The sequence below is a fragment of the Rhinoraja longicauda genome, chromosome 24 (assembly GCF_053455715.1).
Source record: "Rhinoraja longicauda isolate Sanriku21f chromosome 24, sRhiLon1.1, whole genome shotgun sequence".
In the NCBI taxonomy this organism is placed as follows: domain Eukaryota; kingdom Metazoa; phylum Chordata; class Chondrichthyes; order Rajiformes; family Arhynchobatidae; genus Rhinoraja; species Rhinoraja longicauda.
The window spans coordinates 32,477,308-32,498,974 of record NC_135976.1 but is presented as its reverse complement, the minus strand read 5'-3'; the positions used below and the strand labels follow the sequence as shown (position 1 = coordinate 32,498,974).

General features: G+C 44.4%; 1 protein-coding gene across 2 annotated transcripts; it reads right to left on the bottom strand.

Moving 5' to 3' along the window:
• Positions 1-330: 330 nt before the first annotated feature.
• On the bottom strand, positions 331-20,992 carry LOC144605589 (CMRF35-like molecule 1). 2 transcript variants are annotated; one of them, XM_078421019.1, is made up of 6 exons: positions 20,669-20,992; positions 14,155-14,478; positions 12,122-12,188; positions 7,532-7,626; positions 5,028-5,083; positions 331-3,095 (listed from the first exon to the last, which is right to left on the bottom strand). In XM_078421019.1, the coding sequence occupies exons 1-6, from the start codon at positions 20,715-20,717 to the stop codon at positions 2,958-2,960; spliced, it is 729 nt and encodes a 242-aa protein (XP_078277145.1). In that variant the 5' UTR covers positions 20,718-20,992; the 3' UTR covers positions 331-2,957. The 2 variants fall into 2 exon arrangements, with proteins under 2 accessions (XP_078277145.1, XP_078277146.1); XM_078421020.1 differs by having other exon boundaries at positions 2,953-3,087.
• Positions 20,993-21,667: the final 675 nt, after the last annotated feature.

Genomic DNA, 21,667 nt, shown 5'->3' with positions numbered 1-21,667 from the left:
ATTCCTTCTCTCCTGAGATGCTGCCTGACCTGCTGAGTTACTCCAGCATTTTGTGAAATAAATACCTTCGACTGTGCACAGGTGATCAATGATTGGCGTGGACTCGGTAGGCTGATCGGCCTGTTTCCATGTGGTAGCTCTAAACCAAACTAATCTTTCTCATATCCCACATGTTACCCAGGCCTGTTCCTACATCAAAACTAGCACCGATCTACAGTAAGCATATTACCATACATTAACCATATTACCCGATACAGCACCCCAAGTATTGTATAAGCATTGTATAATCAATTGCTTTTAGGAAAGAATTATGCCAAACAGCAGAACTGCTTTGGTTTAAAAGGCTGTTTATTAACAAACATATTTTATTGGTTAACCTAAGCTGTTATTGTCATTAGATGTGAGGATGTGAGGACAGTAATTAGTGATCAATTGATATAATAACGAGATGGGTCTTTCAAAAGCATTGTGTGAAAGGAAAGATGTTGTCAAGCTGGAAAGGGTACAGAGAAGACTTACGAGGATGTTGCCAGGATTGCATGGTCTGGGCTATAGGGAGAGGTTGAGTAGGCTGGGATTCTATTCCTTGGAGCGCAGGAGGCTGAGGGCTGATCTTATAGAGATGTATAAAATTATGAGAGGAATAGATCATGTAGATGCACAGAGTCTCTTGCCCAGATAGGTGAATCGAGGACCAGAGGACATAGGTTTATGTGAAGAGGAAAAGATTCAATAGGAATCTGAGGGGTAACTTTTCCCCACAAAGGGTGGTGGGTGTATGGTCCCACATAGGAGATTAGTGGGCAAAATTAGGGCACATGGTATTGGGGGTAGGGTACTTACATGGATAGAAAATTGGTTGACAGACAGAAAGCAAAGAGTGGGGATAAATGGGTCCCTTTCGGAATGGCAGGCAGTGACCAGTGGGGTACCGCAAGGTTCGGTGCTGGGACCCCAGCTATTTACGATATACATTAATGACTTAGACGAAGGGATTAAAAGTACCATTAGCAAATTTGCAGATGATACTAAGTTGGGGGGTAGTGTGAATTGTGAGGAAGATGCAATAAGGCTGCAGGGTGACTTGGACAGGTTGTGTGAGTGGGCGGATACATGGCAGATGCAGTTTAATGTAGATAAGTGTGAGGTTATTCACTTTGGAAGTAAGAATAGAAAGGCAGATTATTATCTGAATGGTGTCAAGTTAGGAGGATGGGGAGTTCAACGAGATCTGGGTGTCCTAGTGCATCAGTCAATGAAAGGAAGCATGCAGGTACAGCAGGCAGTGAAGAAAGCCAATGGAATGTTGGCCTTCGTAACAAGAGGAGTTGAGTATAGGAGCAAAGAGGTCCTCCTACAGTTGTACCGGGCCCTGGTGAGACCGCACCTGGAGTACTGTGTGCAGTTTTGGTCTCCAAATTTGAGGAAGGATATTCTTGCTATGGAGGGCGTGCAGCGTAGGTTCACTAGGTTAATTCCCGGAATGGCGGGGCTGTCGTATGTTGAAAGGCTGGAGCGATTGGGCTTGTATACACTGGAATTTAGAAGGATGAGGGGGTTATCTTATTGAAACATATAAGATAATTAGGGGATTGGACACATTAGAGGCAGATAACATGTTCCCAATGTTGGGGGAGTCCAGAACAAGGGGCCACAGTTTAAGAATAAGGGGTAGGCCATTTAGAACGGAGATGAGGAAGAACTTTTTCAGTCAGAGGGTGGTGAAGGTGTGGAATTCTCTGCCTCAGAAGGCAGTGGAGGCCAGTTCGTTGGATGCTTTCAAGAGAGAGCTGGATAGAGCTCTTAAGGATAGCGGAGTGAGGGGGTATGGGGAGAAGGCAGGAACGGGGTACTGATTGAGAGTGATCAGCCATGATCGCATTGAATGGCGGTGCTGGCTCGAAGGGCTGAATGGCCTACTCCTGCACCTATTGTCTATTGTCTATTGTCTATTGCTACCAGAGGAGGTAGTTGAGACAGGGACAATCACAACGTTTAAGACAGTTAGATAGGGTACATGGATTGGACAGGTTTGGAGGGATATGGGCTAAACGTTAGCAGGTGGGACGAGTGTAGCTGGGACATGTTGGCTGGTGTGGGCAAGTTGTATCACTCTATGACTATGTTTATGGCAATTATTTTGGAAAAGAACTTCATGAAAGCATTTGAAGGCATTTCCTCTGTAAAACCAAGGTTATCGGTCTGTGTCTGAGGGTGAATCCACAAGTTAACCCTCACTCTTGTTTAGTGCAGAGAGTTACCCTTTCTACTCAAGTAGTGTCGCAGTACACAAATGTGAGGCATTTATCTGTTTACAACACTGACATTAGGATGGCAACAGTGGTGGAGTTGCTGCCTTACAGCACCAGAGACCCAGGTTCAATCTTGACTACGGTTGCCATCTGTATGAAGTTTGTACGATCTTTCTGTGACCACATAGGCTTTCTCCAGGTGCTCCGGCTTTCTCCCACATTCCAAAGATGTGCAGGAAGGAAATGCTGGTTTGCACCGAATATAGACACAAAATTACAGAGTAACTCAGCGGGGCAGGCAGCTTGTTTGTAGGTCGATTGGCTTCTGTAAATTGTCCCTGGTGTGTAGGATAGTGCTAGTGTACGGGGTGACCGTTGGTTATTGTTCAGGCTAATTGGCTTCTGTAAATTGTCCCCAGTCTGTCGGATAGATCCAGTGTACAGGTGATTGTTGGTCGGTGTCTGGATTCGGTGGACCGAAGGGCCTGTTTCCACTCTGCATCCCTGAATTGAAAACTAAAACTAAATAACATATGGACTCTGATTCAATGCCAGGCTGCAGAAGTGAAGCTATTAGCTGAGTTGAAGGAACCCATTAAAATGTGGTTTCAGATTCTCCTGATAAAGTTAACGCACAAGTTTGAAGTGTTGCAAGCAGATGCACTATAATTATAATCCAATTGTTGTTATAATCCAATTGTTGGATCAATTCTGGCACGAGAAATTCTCCTTCTCTTCATGGTCGGTTGTCTGATGAATATCTCGGAGGGTTTCTTGTGTCTGAGTGCTGGATTTATCCGTGGTCGTGTCACTTGCATTATCTTCTTCATTATCTCTGGAAGACTTTCAAAAGAAGGTCAATATTTTATTGTTAAACAGTACGTCATCAGTCAATCTTTAAGCTGAAGCAAATTTAAACCTTCTTATTGATTATTGCTTCCACCACAGAATGCTGTATATTGCTCTGTTTTAATTCTTGCCATGATTTAATTGGAACAATAGATGAACTTGTTAGCTGTACATTTTGTACAAAGGACTACATTGTACTTGAAGTTATTTTTTTAATGATTAGTACGGTTCAGTTAGAATTTGCCAACGAGCCATCTTTATATTGAGTCATAGAGTGATACAGTGTGGAAACAGGCCCTTCAGCCCAATATGCCCACACCAGCCAACATGTCCCAGCTACACCAGTCCCACCTGCCTGCGCTTGGTCCATATCCCTCCAAAACTGTCCTATCCATGAACCTGTCTAACTGTTTCTTCAATGTTGGGATAGTCCCTGCCTCAACTACCTCCTCTGGCAGTTTGTTCCATACACCCACCACCCTTTGTGTGAAAAGTTACCCCTCAGATTCCTATTAAATCGTTTCCCCTTCACCTTGAACCCATGTCCTCTGGTCCTCAGATTCACCTACTCTGGGCAAGAGACTCTGTACATATATTTAAATTAAGCAGGACTATATTGTACTTCAGCTTTAATCTAAATATATGAAGAGGGCCCTATGACATGTTCTAACTGAACCATGCTCATTATAAAATAACATAGCAAGTAGAAGCTAAAGGGATGATCTGCCTCTTTAAGCCAGATCTGCCACGTGTACTCTGGAATGCCGAAGATTGAGAGGACACCTGATAGATATAAAACTATGAGCAGCATTGAGAGGATAGACAATCAGAAACCTTTTCCCAGGCTAGAGAGCAGAGCTTTAAAGTGATTGGGGCAAAGTTTAAAGGACATGTAAGGCCCAAGTTTATTTTTTTACACACAGAGGGTGGTGGGTGCCTGGTATGCACAGCTGTGTGTGATGGTGGTGGTGACAGATTATGAAAGTGGCATTTAAGAGACACTTGGACAAGCACATGGATATGCAGGGATACTGATTATGTGCGGGCAGATTAGGGGTTGGTCTCGATATCACGGTCAGTACAGGGGCGGCACATAGAAACATAGAAAAATAGGTGCAGGAGTAGGTCATTCGGCCCTCCGAGCCATTCAATATGATCATGGCTGACATCCAAAATCAGTACCCCGTTCCTGGCTTTTCCTCATATCCCTTGAATCCGTTAGCCCTAAGAACTAAATCTAACTCTCTCTTGAAAACATCCAGTGAATTGGCCTCCACTGCCTTCTGTGGCAGAGAATGCCACAGATTCACAACTCTCTGGGTGAATTTTTTTTTTCTCATCTCAGTCCTAAATGTCCTACCACTTATTTTTAATCTGCATGGTGGCGCAGCGGTAGATTTGCTGCCTTACAGAGCCAGAGACCTGGGTTTGATCCTGACTACGGGTGCTGTCTGTATGGAGTTTGTTACATTCTCCGTGACCTTCGTGGGTTTTCTCCGGGAGCTACGGTTTCCTCCCACACTCCAAAGATGTACAGGTTTGTACGCTAATTGGCTTCCTAAAATTGTAAATTGTCCCTGTAGGATAGTGTAAGTGTGCGGGGATCGCTGGTCGGCGTGGACTCGGTGGGCTGAAGTTCTTGTTTCTACACTGTATCTCTAAAATAAATTAAACTAAACGACAGACATTGTGGGCTGAAGGGCCCGTTCCTGTGCTGTACTGTTCTGTGATCTGTATTTTTAATCTTATATGTCAACTCCATCTAACCCCCATAACCCTTGGGCACTCACATGCTCCCAGATTGTACTTGTCGTTTAGTGGATTATGTGAAAGGATATTATATAGAACACACAGCATAAACATTTATGCAAGAGATAGTATAAAGACATTCTAGTAATGATTAGCCATCAGATGAGAATTCCTTACCACAGAATTGCAGACTGGATTATATGCTTCCTCTTTGCGACTGATTCCTTTCTCCCCTAAGGATGATAAAGAAGTAGATTACAGTGATATGACTAAAAATTAATACTGTAAACCCGTTGCAGTACATATTTTAAGGAATCGCGGTCTGCAGTGTGTTTTTGACATTTTTGCAATAGACAAGTCGACTAAAAGGTAATCTTTTACTTCAAAGCAGCACAGTGGCGCAGCAGTAGAGTTGCTGCTTTAGAGCACCGGAGACATGGATTCGATCCTGATTCTGTACGGAGTTAGCATGTTCTCCCCGTGACCTGCGTGGCTTGTGGCCGGGTGCTCTTTTTTCTTGCCACACTCCAAAGACGTGCAGGTTTGTGAGTTAATTGGCTTCTGGAAATTGTCTCTAGTGTGTAGGATAGAACTGATGTAAGGGGTGATCGCTGATTGGTGAGGACTCGGTGGGCCGAAAGAACCTGATTCCACGCTGTATCTCTAAACTAAACTAAACAAAACTAAACTAAAGTAAACTAAACTAAACTCCAAAGATGTGCAGGTTTGTAGGTTAATTGACTTCTGTAAATTGTCTCTTGTGTGTAGGATAGAACTAGTGTATGCTGGTCGAACTCGGTGGGCTGACGGTCCTGTTTCCATGCTGTATGTCTAAACTAAACTAAACTAAACATGCAACAAAAAATTATATCTCAAAAGATGCCCCTTTAAAACACTTCCAAGCACACAGAATAATGTGTCACTGTAGGATTGCTAGTTGTTATAATGTCAGCCTGACTTTAATTCACCTGAAAACGGCACCTCTTGCTCTTGGTACTGATTTAATAATTCAGTAAATGAATAATTGAACCATACTGTGGTGATGGAGGATGGACTTGAATGAATTTCACGCACACAGGACCTATTTTATCACTCCTATGATTGGAACGTTATGTTACTGTCCTTGTGCATACTTGTGCCTTGTATGTATGGCATTGTATATTGTTCTCTGTCTATTGCTCTGTTTGGGTCTGTAGCTTCAGGGCATATTCTCATTCATTGTTCGTCTCGCGTGCTGTCTCTCCATAGATTCCTGCAGGTGTCAGCTGGCATTCAGTTGGTGACACTGTGAGCCAGAGGTTGTGGGTTCAAATCCCACTGCCATGTGAGTTGAGCACAAAGACCGTGTCTGACCATTCAGCATGGAACTGAAGCAGTGAATTATTGTTGGAGACGCTGTCAGATGAGACAAGTAACTTAGGTTTTCCCTGCTCTCTCTGTAGGGTCTGTGAAGCTGCTGCAAGTAAGAGTTTCATTGTTCTGTTTTCAGTAAATATGATAATTAAATACTCTTGACTCGAGGATAAATGAGGTCCTTTGCCAAGGTGAATTGATTATCATTTGCCCCCACATGATCCATGTCCTCATTTTATTGAAAACACAAATAATCTGAGCATGGACACATCAGTTTGCACGTTTTCGCTGTGGCCGCGTGGGTTTTCTCCGGGTGCTCCTGTTCCCTCCCTCCTCCCAAAGACATGCGATGTTTGTAGTCGAGTTTAGCTTCTTGAGTTTGGTTTATTGTCACGTGTACCGAGGTACAATGAAAAGCTTTTAGGATAACTGACCTTTGTAAAATTGCTCCAAGTGTCGGGAATGGATGTGAAAGTGGGATCACGTAGAACTTGTGCGAGTGGGTGATCAATGGGCGGTGTGGATTTGCTGGGCCGAAGGGCCTGTTGCCATGTCGTATCTCTAAACTAAACTAAAGATCCTGTTTGTTGTCATGTTTTCCACATTTTAAACAACTCAAAATAAATTTTTGGTAGTGTGCTCTTTTTTCTGTTTCTTTTCCCCTTCGTTTTAGCTTTTATTTTCATAAATGGAATTAGGATTTTGTTAATACATCTATATACTAAAACTCGTTTGTTATCTTGTTTGTGACTGAATTTCAGCCAAAACGGTACACGATAGTGCGACAATCTTAGGCCCACTTTACTCACCGTTGTCACTTTAGTCATAATGCAAGTAGTTTTATTGAAATCCGTGTTATATTTTTAAAGTTATTCACATTTTAAAGTTTCAAAGGAGGGGAGGAGGGAGGGAACGGGGAAGGGGGGAGTGGGGGAGAAGGGAGAGGGGAGGGGGGTTGAGGAGAGAGGGGAGGAGGGGAGGACAGGGTGCTGCACCAATGCAGGAGAGATTTGGGCCCAATGGGTCCACTTGGTCTAGTAGTATATAATTTTGATAATTCAGATATACCTCACAAGCACATGGATGGATGAAGCTTTATTTCGTATCTTTTTGATAGAAATACTCCTGGAGAATTTTTGTGGCCTCATCAAATCAAATTTGCAACTGTACACAGGAGTGGGAATTTGCTTGGGGTTCCTCTTGTAGGGTTGGAACTGAAGGAGTGGGAGAGGTTTCAGGATAATTCCACACTTCCCTCTTCAGCTCATCCACTGAAAGTAGAAAGTTTTCTCATGTACAATTGGGATGTTTAAAGTTGTGCCACTTACCCGCTGCTGAATGTTTTCTGCATCTTGCCACAAAAACAGCAGCAACAATCAAAATTCCAAATATGCTTCCCAGAAGAATGAATAAATTTGTGGAACTGTGGGAACAAAAAAAATTGCAAAGTTTAATTATCCCAAGCCAATTTTCATACTTGCTGTTTCTTATGTTTTTCAATTTTCTTCCCCCATTTCTGTTCGGTCAGGTCATAAATGATAGGAGCAGAATTAGGCCATTCGGTCCATCAAGTCTACTTCGCCATTAAATCCTGGCTGATCTATCTCCTCCTCCTAACCCCATTCTCCTGCCTTCTCCCCATAACCCCTGACACCCATACTAATCAAGAATCCTTCTATATATTTCTGCCTTAAAAATATCCATTGACGGCCTACACGGTCTTCTGTGGCAAAGAATTCTACAGGTTCACCACCCTCTGACTAAAGAAATTCCTCCTCATCTCCTTCCTAATGGAACGCCCTTTAATTCTGAAGCTATGACCTCTAGTCTTAGACTCTCCCACTAGTGGAAACATCCTCTCCACATCCACTCTATCCAAACCTTTGACTATTTTGTATGTTTCATTGCGATCCCCCCTCATTCTTCTAAACTCCAGCGAGTACAGGCCCAGTGCCGTCAAACGCTCATCATATATTAACTCACTCATTCCTGGGATCATTCTTGTAAACCTCCTCTGGACCCTCTCCAGCGTCAGCACATCCTTCCTCAGATACGGTGCCCAAAATTGCTCACCGTACTCCAAAAGCAGCCTGACCAGTGCCTTATAGAGCCTCAGCATTACATCTCTGTCTTTGTATTCTAACCCTCTTGAAATAAATGCTAGCATTGCCAGCAACAGTTGCTGAAACCACTAAAGTTTGTCAGATGCAGACCTCAAGACACTAACTATGTACCCGACACCATGTACATACACAAGTCACATGCAGCTGGCCATTCAGCTTTAGCGAAGCACAAAGTGCTGGAATAACTCAATGGGTCAGGCAGCATCTGTGGAAGGAATGGTTTGGCAATGTTTCAGGTCGGAACCCTGCTTAAGATTGAGACACAAGTAACTGCAGATGCTGGAATTCAGAATAAAATGCAACTTGCTGTGGTAACTCAGCAGCATCTGTTGAAGGAATGGATAGGCAATGTTTCAGGTCGGGACCCTTCTGCAGACTGAGACACAAGGAACTGCAGATGTCGGAATCTTAAGAAAATACAAGGTAACCCAGTGGGTCAAGAGACACATGGAACCCCAAAACTGCTGTCTTGACCCAAAACATTGACTATTCATTGTCTATCCACAGATGCTGCCTGACCTGCTGAGTTACTCCAGCATTTTTTTATTTTATTCAAGATTCCAGCATCTGCAGTTCCTTCTGTCTCCATTCAGCTTCAGCAGTTTGCAAACCTCCGCGTCGTTCATGTTCTCACGGAAATAAAATTGAGCAAGTTATTCGAGAGCGATCAAGAAAGGAAGCCCTGATCAATATTCACCCTGAGAATGAAATTCCCCAGAGGAACTACATGGGCTGCAGCTCAGTTTAAATATAGAATCAGATTTTCACCGTACTTTGTCACATGTCATTGTATATCCTATTTAAAACTTTATTTTTATTTTCAATTGGCAATAAAAGAGTAACTGAAGGTAACATGGGGAAGTTTATTTAAAAACAGTTTGTGGTTTGGATCATTGCCAGAGGTGAGTGGATTAATTTAGTTTAGAGATACAGTGCGGAAACTGTGGTGGCAAATGGAATGAAAGTGTTCGACGGGGAACTAGGTAGTTACTTAAACAGGAAACGTTTGCCGGGATCCGGGGAGATTGAAGGATAGTTAGACCAAGTGGGTTACTCCAACATGGAGCTAGTAGAGATTAGATGGGCTGAATAGTCTTTTCCCATGATGTAACAATCCTGCGATTCTTTAATCAGTCAGTACATCAAATTGCTATTAATTTAGGTAGTTCGGTTTGGAGATGCAGTGTGGAAACAGGCCATTCGGCCCACTGAGTCAGTGCCGACCAGCCGTCATCCGCTCGCATTACTTCTATGTTATCCCACTTTCTCATCAACTCTCCACACATTAGGGCCAATTTACAGAAGCCAATTATCCTACAAACCTGCACGTCTTTGGGGTGTGGGAGGAAGCCGGAGCACCCAGAGATAACTAAAGTGGTCACAGGGAGAATGTACAAACACTTTACGGACAGCACTTGTACTCAGGATCGAACCCGGGTCTCTGGCGCTGTACAGAAGCAACTCTACCACTGCGCCACCGTGCCAGTCGCTATTTGTGGGAATTAGCTCTGGAGATGCTTGGTGCATTCTTCCATGTGGTAACAGCAACAGCTGCACAATCCAAATCATTACAGAGTTTTGGATGCAAGTACAAGCTTGTACTTTCTCCACTCCATCATCAACAGGCTCATCTGGGCATTGATATTGAGTGGTTTCCATGGTTGTGGTTGAAATGTGGCTCGTAAAATTGAATTTGCTTTGTGATGAGTGATCTGGGCCATTTTGTTTCAACGAAGAAGACCCACTAAAAGTGTTCTCATTCCATTCTCGTCTTAGTACTCTTGCGAAGGCAAACGTGTCCAATATTTGACACACAGTTTTGAACACTTGTCCAACACAGTTAATATACTGTAACTGCAGCACTCAAAGTTTACTAAAGGGCATATCAGCGGAAAACAAATCTCAGTTTTGTTGATTACGTGACACAGATTTGTCAAGGAAGTGGTTGAGAAAGTTGGATAACGTCGGAACTTGTCTGAACGGGTGAGCAATGGTCAGGGTGGACTTGGTGAGTTGAAGGGTCAGTTTCTACGCTGTATCTCTAAACTAAACCTTAACGGCTTTGTGGAATAAGAAGTAAACTGCCAATAACAGTAATCATACCAAAGGAAGTTAAATTGAATTAAATACTTTATTTAAACATATAACAAGTCACAGTGAAATTCTTTGCTTGCATACCCACGGTCTGTGATTAGTCTAGGCCACTGACAAAGTTATAAAGTTGATGAGGCAGGTACTCCAACAACATTTAAAAGACATTTGGACAGGACCGGCACAGTGGAGCAACGGTAGAGTTGCTGCCTCAGAGCGCTTTCAGCGACAGAGACCCGGGTTCAATCCTGACTACGGGTGCTGTCTGTACGGAGTTTGTACGTTCACCCTGTGACCCGCGTGGGCTTTCTACGAGATCTTTGGTTTCCTCCCACACTCCAAACACCTACAGGTTTGTAGGTTAATTGGCTGTCTATAAATGTAAATTGTCCCTAGTGTTTGTAGGATAGTATTAATATGTGGGGATCACTGGTCAAAGCAGACTCAGTACGCAGACTCAGTGGGCCGAAGGGCCTGTTTCCACCCTGTATCTCTAAACTAAACAAAAGTACATGGATAGGAAAGATTTAGAAGGATAAGGGTTAAAAGTGGGAAAATGGGACCAGAGCAGATGGGGCATTTGGATTGGCATGAACAAATTAGGCCAAAGGGCTGTTTATCGCGCTGTATGACGATAACACTATGACAATCAATGCTGTTTATCTACCAGACCAAGTGAACCCGTTGGGCCCAAGCAAACCTCTCGTGTATTAGTGCAGCACTCTCTCCCCTCTATCCCCCTCCCCTCTATCCCCCTCCCCTTTATCCCCCTCCCCCTCCCCCTCCCCCTCCCCTCTCCCCGTTCCCCCTCCACTCCCTCCCCCTCCGTACTCCCCCCCCTCCCTCTCCCCCTCCCCTCTCTCAAATTGGGCCAAAGGGCTGTTTATCGCGCTGTATGACGATAACACTATGACAATCAATGCTGTTTATTTACCAGACCAAGTGAACCCATTGGGCCCAACCAAACCTCTCGTGTATTAGTGCAGCACCCTCTCCTCTCTATCCCCCTCCCCTCTATCCCCCGCCGCTCTACCCCCTCCCCTCTATCCCCCTCCCCTCTATCCCCCTCCCCTCTAATCCCTCCCCTCTATCCCCCTCCCCTCTACCCCCCTCCCCTCTACCCCCTCCCCTCCATCCCCCTCCCCTCTATCCCCCTCCCCTCTATCCCCCTCCCCTCTATCCCCCTCCCCTCTATCCCCCTCCCCTCTATCCCCCTCCCCTCTATCCCCCTCCCCTCTATCCCCCTCCCCTCTATCCCCCTCCCCTCTATCCCCCTCCCCTCTATCCCCCTCCCCTCTATCCCCTCCCCTCTATCCCCCTCCCCTCCCCCTCCCCCTCCCCCTCCCCCTCCCCCTCCCCCTCCCCCTCCCCCTCCCCCTCCCCCTCCCCCTCCCCCTCCCACTCCCCTTCTCCCCTTCCCCTCTCTCCTTCCCCTCCCCCCTTTCCTTCCCCCCACTCCATCTCCCTCAACCCCCCTTATCCTCCCCCCTCCCTTCCACTCCCCCTCCTTCCACCCCTCCCTCCCTCCCTCCCCCTCCCTCCCTAGGAGATAGATTTCAATGAAACTTCTTCCATTAGCACCAAAGGGACGACGGTGAGTAAGGTGGGCCTAAAATTGTGGCGCTATCGTGTACCGTTTTGGCTGTAGTTCAGGAACAAACAAGCAAACAAATGAGAGTTTTAGTATATAGATTCCACTATTACCTTTGATATCCCTGATGAACTGTTTCCAGAGGTTCAGGAGGTATCGTAGTTGGTTGTGTTGTTGGATCTGAAAAACAATCGTACATGATGCACTTTACAGTTGTATACGTTTATATCCAACACGCTGTATAGAGAGATAACATTTTGTCTTTGGCCTTTGGAAAAGTTGATCCACCATTCTGTGCGAAGGAACCTACACAGAGTTTATTGTGGCATGGTCTGGTTTAGTTTAGTTTAGTTTAGAGATATAGCATGGAAACACCACGGCCCACAGAGTCCACACCGACCATTGATTACCCGTTTACTCTAGTTCTATGTTAAACCACTTTCTCATCCTACACACGAGGGGCAATTTACAGATGCCCATTAATCTACAAATCTGCACGTCTATGGAATGTGGGAGGAAATCTATCAAGCTATCAAGACAGATGTATATAGCAATTCATTCTTCCCTCGCACAATTAAAGCATGGATTAGTCTTCACCCTACTATAGTTACTCAACCAGACAATAGACAATAGGTGCAGGAGTAGGCCATTCGGCCCTTCGAGCCAGCACCACAATTCAACGTGACCATGGCTGATCATTCTCAATCAGTACCCCATTCCTGCCTTCTCCCCATACCCCCTGACTCCGCTATCCTTAAGAGCTCTATCTAGCTCTCTCTTGAATGCATTCAGAGAATTGGCCTCCACTGCCTTCTGAGGCAGAGAATTCCACAGATTTACAACTCTCTGACTGAAAAAGTTTTTCCTCATCTCCGTTCTAAATGGCCTATCCCTTATTCTTAAACTGTAGCCCCTGGTTCTAGACTCCCCCAACATTGGGAACATGTTTCCTGCCTCTAACGTGTCCAACAGACGCAATTAAATTTAAGGCAGCTCTTCTCCAAGAAGCCCTTCTTGCTTAAGTCCATACTCCGCCAACTCCAGTTTAAATTCCATTTGGAATATTTTGGAGGACCAAGAACCAAGAAATCGGAACACCCAGAGGAAACCCATGAGGTCACAGGGAGAACTTACAAACACTGCATGGTCAGCATCTGAGGTCAGGATCCAACCTGGGTCTCTAGCGCTGTGAGGCAGCAGATCTACCACTGCACCACCTTGCCTATTGAATGTAAGCAAAGCGAGACCTAAAATGAGGTCACACCTCAGGTTCGTAAAATTGGGTTTGTCCAACTGCGATCAATTGTTACGAGACTACCTTTGTCCTTTACCATAACCATAGGAGATCTAAATAAATTATGATTACTGCTATTAAAATGCTTCTGTACTGAAAGCATAAATCCAGCACTTTTCCTCAACATTAAGCCCAGAGGTTTTCCCACCTTTGGTTACATGCTGGCGAAAGAAAATCTGAGAGGTTTCTTCTAAAGTTTCTGACAACTCTAAGTGAATCTCTAATTGACCATAGATTCAAAAATTAAAATATAAAATCCAAGTATTTCTTATTTACAAGCATTATATCAGTCCGTTCTATGGAAATACACAAAATGCTGGAGTAACTTTGCGGATTAGGCAACATCTCTGGAGACCATGGATAGGTGACTTTCTGAGTTGGGACCATTCTTCAGCCTGAAAGCACGTTTGGAGATACATTATGGAAACAGGCCCTTTGGCCCACCGAGTCCGTGCTGACCAGCAATCACCCCATACACTAGTTCAATCCTACGCACTGGGGATCGAAAAGCTTAATTCAGTTTTATTTCTCAACACTAAGTCCATAATTCCTCCCTCCCTCGTTAACATGCTAGCTAAAGAGAATCAGACTTCTTCCCGACCCGAAACATCTCCATGTTCTCCACAGATAGACACAAAAAGCTGGAGTAACTCAGCAGCATCTCTGGAGCAAAAGAATAGGTGAAGTTTCGGATCGAGACCCTTCTCCAGAGATGCTGCCTGACCTGCTGAGCTACTTCGGCATTTTGCGTCTTTCTTTAGTAAACCAGCATCCGTCATTCCTTGTTTCTACACCCCTTTTGGTCTGAATAGATGGGAACATCTAATCAGGAAGAAATTAAGTTGATCTTACCTTCTGAAAGGTTCAGTTGTATCGCAACCATTTGGTCATAGCCGAAGAGCACAATGCCACACCAGTAACGGCCTGCATCATTGGCAGATAGTTGGGTCACGTGAGTGATAAATTCTCCAGCTGTTTGATTGTCCTCCATTTTTATTCTATGGTCAATGTTTGAAGGTTGGCTTGCAGAATAGACCAGAACATTGCAGGATTTCCAATCAGAGCCCTTGCACAAGTACTTTTCATGATACTTGTAAAATGAGGCATAATACTGGCACCTTATGGTAACGGCTCCTCCCAAGGTCCCGGACACTAGCTTCGGCCCAGTTAATGCAGCTGCAAGTACAAAGCGCAATTGGTAATTATTCGCAGTCCAGCAAAACTCTTGGAGGCCATCAGAGGACTAGCGCTAATGTCTTATTTTGTTGTCTTGGTTATTTCATATCATATCATATCATATATCTACAGCCGGAAACAGGCCTTTTCGGCCCTCCAAGTCCGTGCCGCCCAGTGATCCACGTACATTAACACTATCCTACACCCACTAGGGACAATTTTTACATTTACCCAGCCAATTAACCTACATACCTGCACTGTCTTCTTTCTTTTTACGATCTTAGTCATTGTGTCATAGAAACATAGAAAGTAGGAGCAGGAGTAGGCCATTTGGCCCTTCGAGCCAGCACCGCCATTCAATGTGACCCTGGCTGATCATCCAGAATCAGTATGCTGTTCCTGCTTTTTCCCCATATCCTTTGATTCTGTTAGCCCTATGAGCTCTATCTATCTCTCTCTTGAATACATCCAGTGAATTGGCCTTCACTGCCTTCTATGGTGGAGAATTCCATTGATTCACAACTCTGGGTGAAAAAGTTTTTCCTCATCTCAGTCCTATCTCAGTCCTAAATGGCCTACCTCTAATTCTTAAACTGTGACCCCTGGTTCTGAACATCCCAACCAGGGGCTACAGTTTAAGAATAAGGGGTAAGAATAAGAGATGAGGAAAAACGTTTTCACTCAGAGAGTTGTAAATCTGTGGAATTCTCTGCCTCAGAAGGCATTGGAGGCCAATTCTCTGGATGCCTTCAAGAGAGAGTTAGATAGAGCTCTTAAGGATAGCTGAGTATGGGGAGAGGGCAGGAACGGGATACTGATTGCGAATGATCAGCCGTGATCACATTGAATGGCGGTGCTGGCTCGAAGGGCCGAATGGCCTACTCCTGCACCTGTTGTCTATTGTCTATGGTCTATTAATGGTGGCTTCCTGCACTGAGCCTTTCCCGACTATCCAAAGTTGGCAATAATAACAGTACATGAGGCCAGCGATTTAACAGATGACCACCAAGGCTTGACTTTAGGCATGTTAGCTGAATCAGGACTTCAAACAGTTTGTCTTGGCACGAACATGTCATCAGTTTCTATCCGATTCCAGCGAACACTCTCTTCCCTCCAGCTATGAAGAGACTTGTCCCCACTTCCCCGGTTCGATCCTGGCTACGGGTACTGTCTGTGCTGAGTTTGTATGTTCTCCCTGTGACTACGTGAGTGCTCCAGTTTCCTCCCACATCCCAAAGACGTGTAGAAACATAGAAAATAGGTACAGGAGTGGGCCATTCGGCCCTTCGAGCCAGCACTACCATTCAATATGATCATGCCTGATCATCCAAAATCAGTACCCCGTTCCTACTTTCTCCCGATATCCCTTGACTCCGTTTGTAGGTTTAATTGGCCCTCTGGAAATTGCCTCTAGTGTGTAGGATGCAAAAGTGGGTTACCATAGAACTGGTGTCCACATTCATGAAAGGAATAGATTGGGGAGGCACAGAGTCTGTTGCCCAGAGAAGGGGAATCACGAAGCAGAGGACATAGATTTAAGGTGAGGGGGGAAAGATTTAATAGGAATCTAGGGAGTAACTTTTTTGCAGATGGATAGATGGGACATGTTGGTCGGGGTGGGCATAGAAACATAGAAACATAGAAAATAGGTGCAGGAGTAGGCCATTCGGCCCTTCGAGCCTGCACCGCCATTCAATATGATCATGGCTGATCATTCAGCTCAGTAGCCTGTACCTGCCTTCTCTCCATACCCTCTGATCCCTTTAGCAAAAAGGGCCACATCTAACTCCCTCTTAAATATAGCCAATGAACTGGCCTCAACTACCTTCTGTGGCAGAGAATTCCACAGACTCACCATAGCCTAACATCGCCCGGTGCGGCTCGGCCGCGGGACTTTTCATCGCTGGTGCGGCTCGGCCGCGGGACTTAACATCGCCCGGTGCGGCTCGGCCACGGGACTTAGCTGCGCAAGGCTTGGTCGTGGGGCCTTCCATCGCCCGGCTCGGCCGCGAGACGTTTCAGCGCCCGGTGCGACTCGGCCGCGGTGACTGTGCGGGTTGGTCGGGGACGAGCTGTCTGTCCGTGGGCGTGGGGAAGAGAGTGGAAGTTTTGTTGCCTCCATCACAGTGAGGGGGTGTTTGGAGTCACTGTGATGGACGTTTGTGTTGGGGTCATGTGTCTTGTGTTCTTTTTTTGTATGACTGCTATGTAGTTTCGTTCGGTACCTTGGTACCGAATGACAAATAAAGCTCTGTTATACTGTTATACTGTTATACTCTCTGTGTGAAGAAATGTTTTCTCATCTCGGTCCTAAAAGACTTCCCCCTTATCCTTAAGCTGTGACCCCTGGTTCTGGACTCCCCCAACATCGGGAACAATCTTCCCGCATCTAGCCTCTCCAACCCCTTAAGAATTTTATATGTTTCTATAAGATCCCCCCTCAGTCTTCTAAATTCCAGCGAGTACAAGCCCAGTCTATCCAGTCTTTCCTCATATGTAAGTCCCGCCATCCCAGGCAAGTTGGGCCGAAGGGCCTGTTTCCATGGTGTATGACTCCACGACTAGTGTGTGGGTAGTCGATGGTCGGAGTGGACTCGGTAGGCCAAAGTTTCCATGCTGTATCCCTTAATTGGTACATGTGACAATAAAGTAACCTTGAAACCTTGAACTAAACTAAACCAAACCCTCTTTTAGACATTTAGAAATTAGTTGAGTCTTGTTCCTGGTGCGATTCATTAGGTTGTGAATATGGAAGGAGCAGAACGCATTTAAACCTCAGTGCATTGACATAAGCTTGTGGGATAGGTATTATCTACAGAACATGACCCTGTCTCTAAATATTGAACCTTAGTGCCCTTCGTCAGGAAACAAACAACTCCCTCGATAGACTTTAAACGGCATTTTTGAGAAGTTTTCCAGCAACTGGTTTCACAATCACTGGTGGTGTTTCTATTATCTTCTTAAACTGCTGTGATCCGACACATTTGATGAACCTCCCTCCCCAACCTTCTCCTTCTCTTCCCCTGAGATAGCGTGTTCACTATGACAAAGCTTCATACTACAGTCCTTAACAACAGTATTTACATTTATATGATACGATAAAATAGGAACTTTATTTATCCCAGAAGGGAAATTGGTCTGCCAACAGTCATAAAAACACTTGAAACATGAAAGTAAAGTGACAAGTGGAAAGGATTAGGGAAGTGCAAAGATTGGGGAGGCTGTTGTTGGGGGGGGGGGGGGGGGGGGGGTAGAGTCAGTCTACCCCACGACAGAAGGGGGAGGGGTTGTACAGTCTGATAGCCACAGGGCTATCTGTGGCTTTCTGTGCTGCATCTTGGTGGGACCAGTCTGTTGCTGAAGGTGCTCCTCAGGTTGGCCAGTGAATCATGCTCAACCTGAGATTTATAAGATAGACAGTGTGTAAGAAGGAACTGCTGACGCTGGTTTGCACTGAAGATAGATGCAAAATGCTGGAGGAACTCAGTGGACCAGGCAGCAACTCTGGAGAAAGAAATGGGTGACGTTTCGAATCGAGACTCTACATCAGACTGAGGGTCAGGGAGGGGGAAACAAGAGGCATGGGAAAGTGCAGAACAAAGCCGAGCCTGCGTCGATGACTCAGGAATGATGGAGCCCACAATGATCCATTGTTGGCTGGGGATGAGGTGATAATGAAGGAATATAAATGGTGGAGTTAGCAAGAGGACTTGGGTGGGAGAGGGACGGAGAGAGAGGGAACACAAGGGTTACTTGAAGGTTGAGAATTCAACAATCATGCCGCTGGGTTGTAAGCTGCCCATGTGAGGTATTGTAAGAAGGCACGAAATAGAAGTGGGAGCCAGCCAGTTGCGCCTTTGTGCAATAAACCCAGAAAAATGAGTCCTTTAATATCCAAATTTCCATTTCAATACATAAGCTCCAGTGAGAAAATCCCAAATACTCACTGGTGGATCAAGTCCCCAAAATCAGGGAGGAATTGTTGATGAGAAAATATATTATTCAGTCACATCAACACTGTGGTTACAAATAAATGCATGGATCACCTATTTAACTTCCTCAAGACCACCTCAACATCGACAACGCTTCAATAAAGACCACTAAGTCAACATCATTAATCACTGTGTGATTAACTGACTTTAAATACAAAGATCAATTGCAAAGTGAGGGAATTTTGACTGGTTGATTGAAAAATACAGTTTGGAGACAGGCCCTTTGGCCCACCTAGTCCATATCGACTATTGATCACCCATTCACACTAGTTCTATGTAATCCCACTTTCTCAACCACTTCCTACACGGTGGTATAGCAGTAGAGTTGCTGCCTTGCAGCGCCGGAGTCCCGGGTTTGATCCTGACCATGGGTGCTGTCTGTGCGGAGTTTGTACACGCTCCCTGTGACCGTGTGGGTTTTCTCTGGGTACTCCGGGTTCCTCCCACTTTCTAAAGACATGCAGGTTTGTAGATTAATTGGCTTCTGTAGATTGTCCCGAGCGTGTTGGATAGAACTAGTGTACGGATGATTGCTGGTTGGCATGGACTCGGTGGGCCGAAGGGCCTGTTCTTTAAACTAAACTGAACACAACATGCCTGAAAGAGTACAACTGCAAGTATATTTTTTAGGGCGTAGTGCCCTTAAAGGCTTAAAGGCATGGTTCTCTATTTAATTAGAGCTTATCCTAATACTTATTTTTGTGCAGATCATATTGTTTCTAGAGAAGGACAATATTTATTTCTCAGCCATAATCATTGAATAATAATGGATTATATGCCCATCATTATATTGCTGCTTGTGGAAGCTTTGAATTTTGTTGCAATGTTCCTTACATGACATCAATGACTTTATTTTCAAAATAATTTAATAAGCCTAAAGAAATTGAAGTTCATAAAAGTTACAATATAAAATCAAAATTTTCTTCCAATATTTAAAGCTCATAAAAATAGCTTTAAATATTGGTATTGGTATATTATTGTCAAGTATAGAATGAAAGGTTTTATTGTTTGTGTGCTTTCCAATTAAATCAGATAATATTATACTTGAATACAATCAAGCCATGCACAAATATAACAGCTGGAGCAAAGAGAAAATTACCGCTGTAGTATATATAGTTTTGCAGAATTGTAGCACGACAGTGCCTGGGGAAAAGTCCAATGTAAAATGCATGTTAAATTGTGTAAATTAAACTTTTTAAGAAGTATCAATTTTATTGAGCAAGTCTACAGACAACTCCAATAAATAGGATAATGCATGACCCATCAAATATCAAATTAAATGTAAAGCTTATCTTATCATTAGAGGAGAGAGTTAATAAACTAATTCCTTTAGTTTTAGTTATAGATTTAGAGATATAGCATGGACTCAGGCTCTTCGGCCCACCGAGTCCGTGCTGACCTGCGATTACCCCCGTACACTAGTTCTATCCTACACTCCAGGGACTGTTTACAGAAGGCAATGAATCTACAAACCTGCATGTCTTTGGAAAGTGGAAGGAAACTGGAGCACCTGGAGAAGTCTCACATGGTCACAGGAAGAGCATGCAAACTCTGTACAGACAGCACCCGTGGTCTGGATCGAACCTGGGTCTCTGGCGCTGTAAGGCAGCAACTCTACCGCTGTGCCATTATGCCACCTCTTAACATTCCTCTTAACATTTGACCAGGATCCAGTGAAAGCTTGCCAATATGGGTTGCACGGTGGCGTAGCGGTAGAGCTACTGCCTTACAGCACCAGAAACTCGGGTTCAAACTTGACTATGGGTGCTTGTCTGTATGGAGTTTGTACATTCTCCCCGTGGCCTACGCGGTTTTTCTCCGAGATCCCTGGTTTCCTCCCACACTCCAAAGACATGCAGGTTTGTAGGTTAATTGGCTTGGTATAAATGTAAAATTGTTCCTTGTGTGTGTCGGGTGGTGTTAATGTGCGGGGATCGCTGGTCGGTGCGGATTCAGTGGGGCGAAGGGCTTGTTTCCGCACTCTATCTCTAAACTAATCTAAATTAAACTAAATTGGAGTTGAAATAAAACATAATTTGTTTTGAAGAAAGGTCTTGACCCGAAACATCACCTATTCCTTCTTTCCAGAGATGCTGCCTATCCCACTAAATTATTCCAGCATTTTGTGTCTATCTTCGGTTTAAACCAGCATCTGCAGTTCCTTCCTCCGTAAAACATAATCAAATAGTTTTGCTTACCTGCCAATGAAAGGGTGGTCAGGAACAGAGTAAAATGAATATTTTTCATGATTAATAATAATTTGCCAATCCTTCATATGATCGCCACTTTGCACCGTCGATGTTTGTCCAGATACTGTCATTCGCTTTCTACCTGGACTTAGCAAGAATAAAATGTTTGCAATAAATTGCGTAACCCTCCACTGCAAGGTTATCTGATGGCCAATATAATGTTGCAAATGTCAAAGATGTGTTTTCCCTGTTTTGAGACTTTACTTCATCAGGTGATAATCCAATGTGTGCTTATTTGTATTTCTGGCATGGATCTCATAGAGCAGGTTACAACTGCTGGGAAACAGGACTTATGAAAGAAGAGGCTGCATCGAGAATTTGTTGGGACACATCTTGTGCAACATATGGTCTTGTTGCCGAATAATAGAATATTGAAAATCGGTGCCTGACAATCGATGCCTCCACCATCAGCCCCAGCAACACGTTCCAAGCACCAACCACTCTCTGTGTAAAAGAAAATCTCCTTTGAACGTTGCCACTCTCACCTTAAAGCTGTGCCCTCTAGTCTTCAGTATGGGGAGAAGGCAGGAACGGGGTACTGATTGTGAATGATCAGCCATGAATGGTGGTGCTGGCTCGAAGGGCCGAATGGCCTACTCCTGCACCTATTGTCCATTGTCTATTGTCTATTGTCCACCACGGGAAAAAGATTCTGCCTTTGACTTACAGATATAGACTTTGCAATCAGAGAGATGAGAGGTGGAAAGAAAAGCTTCGTAATCCAAGCAAGCGTTTGTAAAATTTTAATACCAACATGGAAGTAAAGAGCAGCACAATCATTCAAACATGAAAAGTGGTCACGTATTGATACAAAAACAGTTTCTTGGAGGCTAGTAATCGTTCGAATGCGAAGTTAGATTGAAAAGAAATGTGAGCTATCCAGGCATTAATACGCCAGAAAATACATTAAATTGTATTTCAATTTCTTAACATGTGGAATGCAGAAAT

Bases quoted from the DNA above. Each gene is read 5' to 3' on its own strand.
- LOC144605589 (XM_078421019.1), bottom strand. From the start codon at position 20,717: ATGAAAAATATTCATTTTACTCTGTTCCTGACCACCCTTTCATTGGCA. The intron at 7,627-12,121 runs GTAATAGTGGAA...TTGTTCCCACAG, and splicing joins GTTCATCAGGGATATCAAAG to TTCCACAAATTTATTCATTC. The intron at 5,084-7,531 runs GTAAGTGGCACA...TATCATCCTTAG, and splicing joins CAGAAAACATTCAGCAGCGG to GGGAGAAAGGAATCAGTCGC.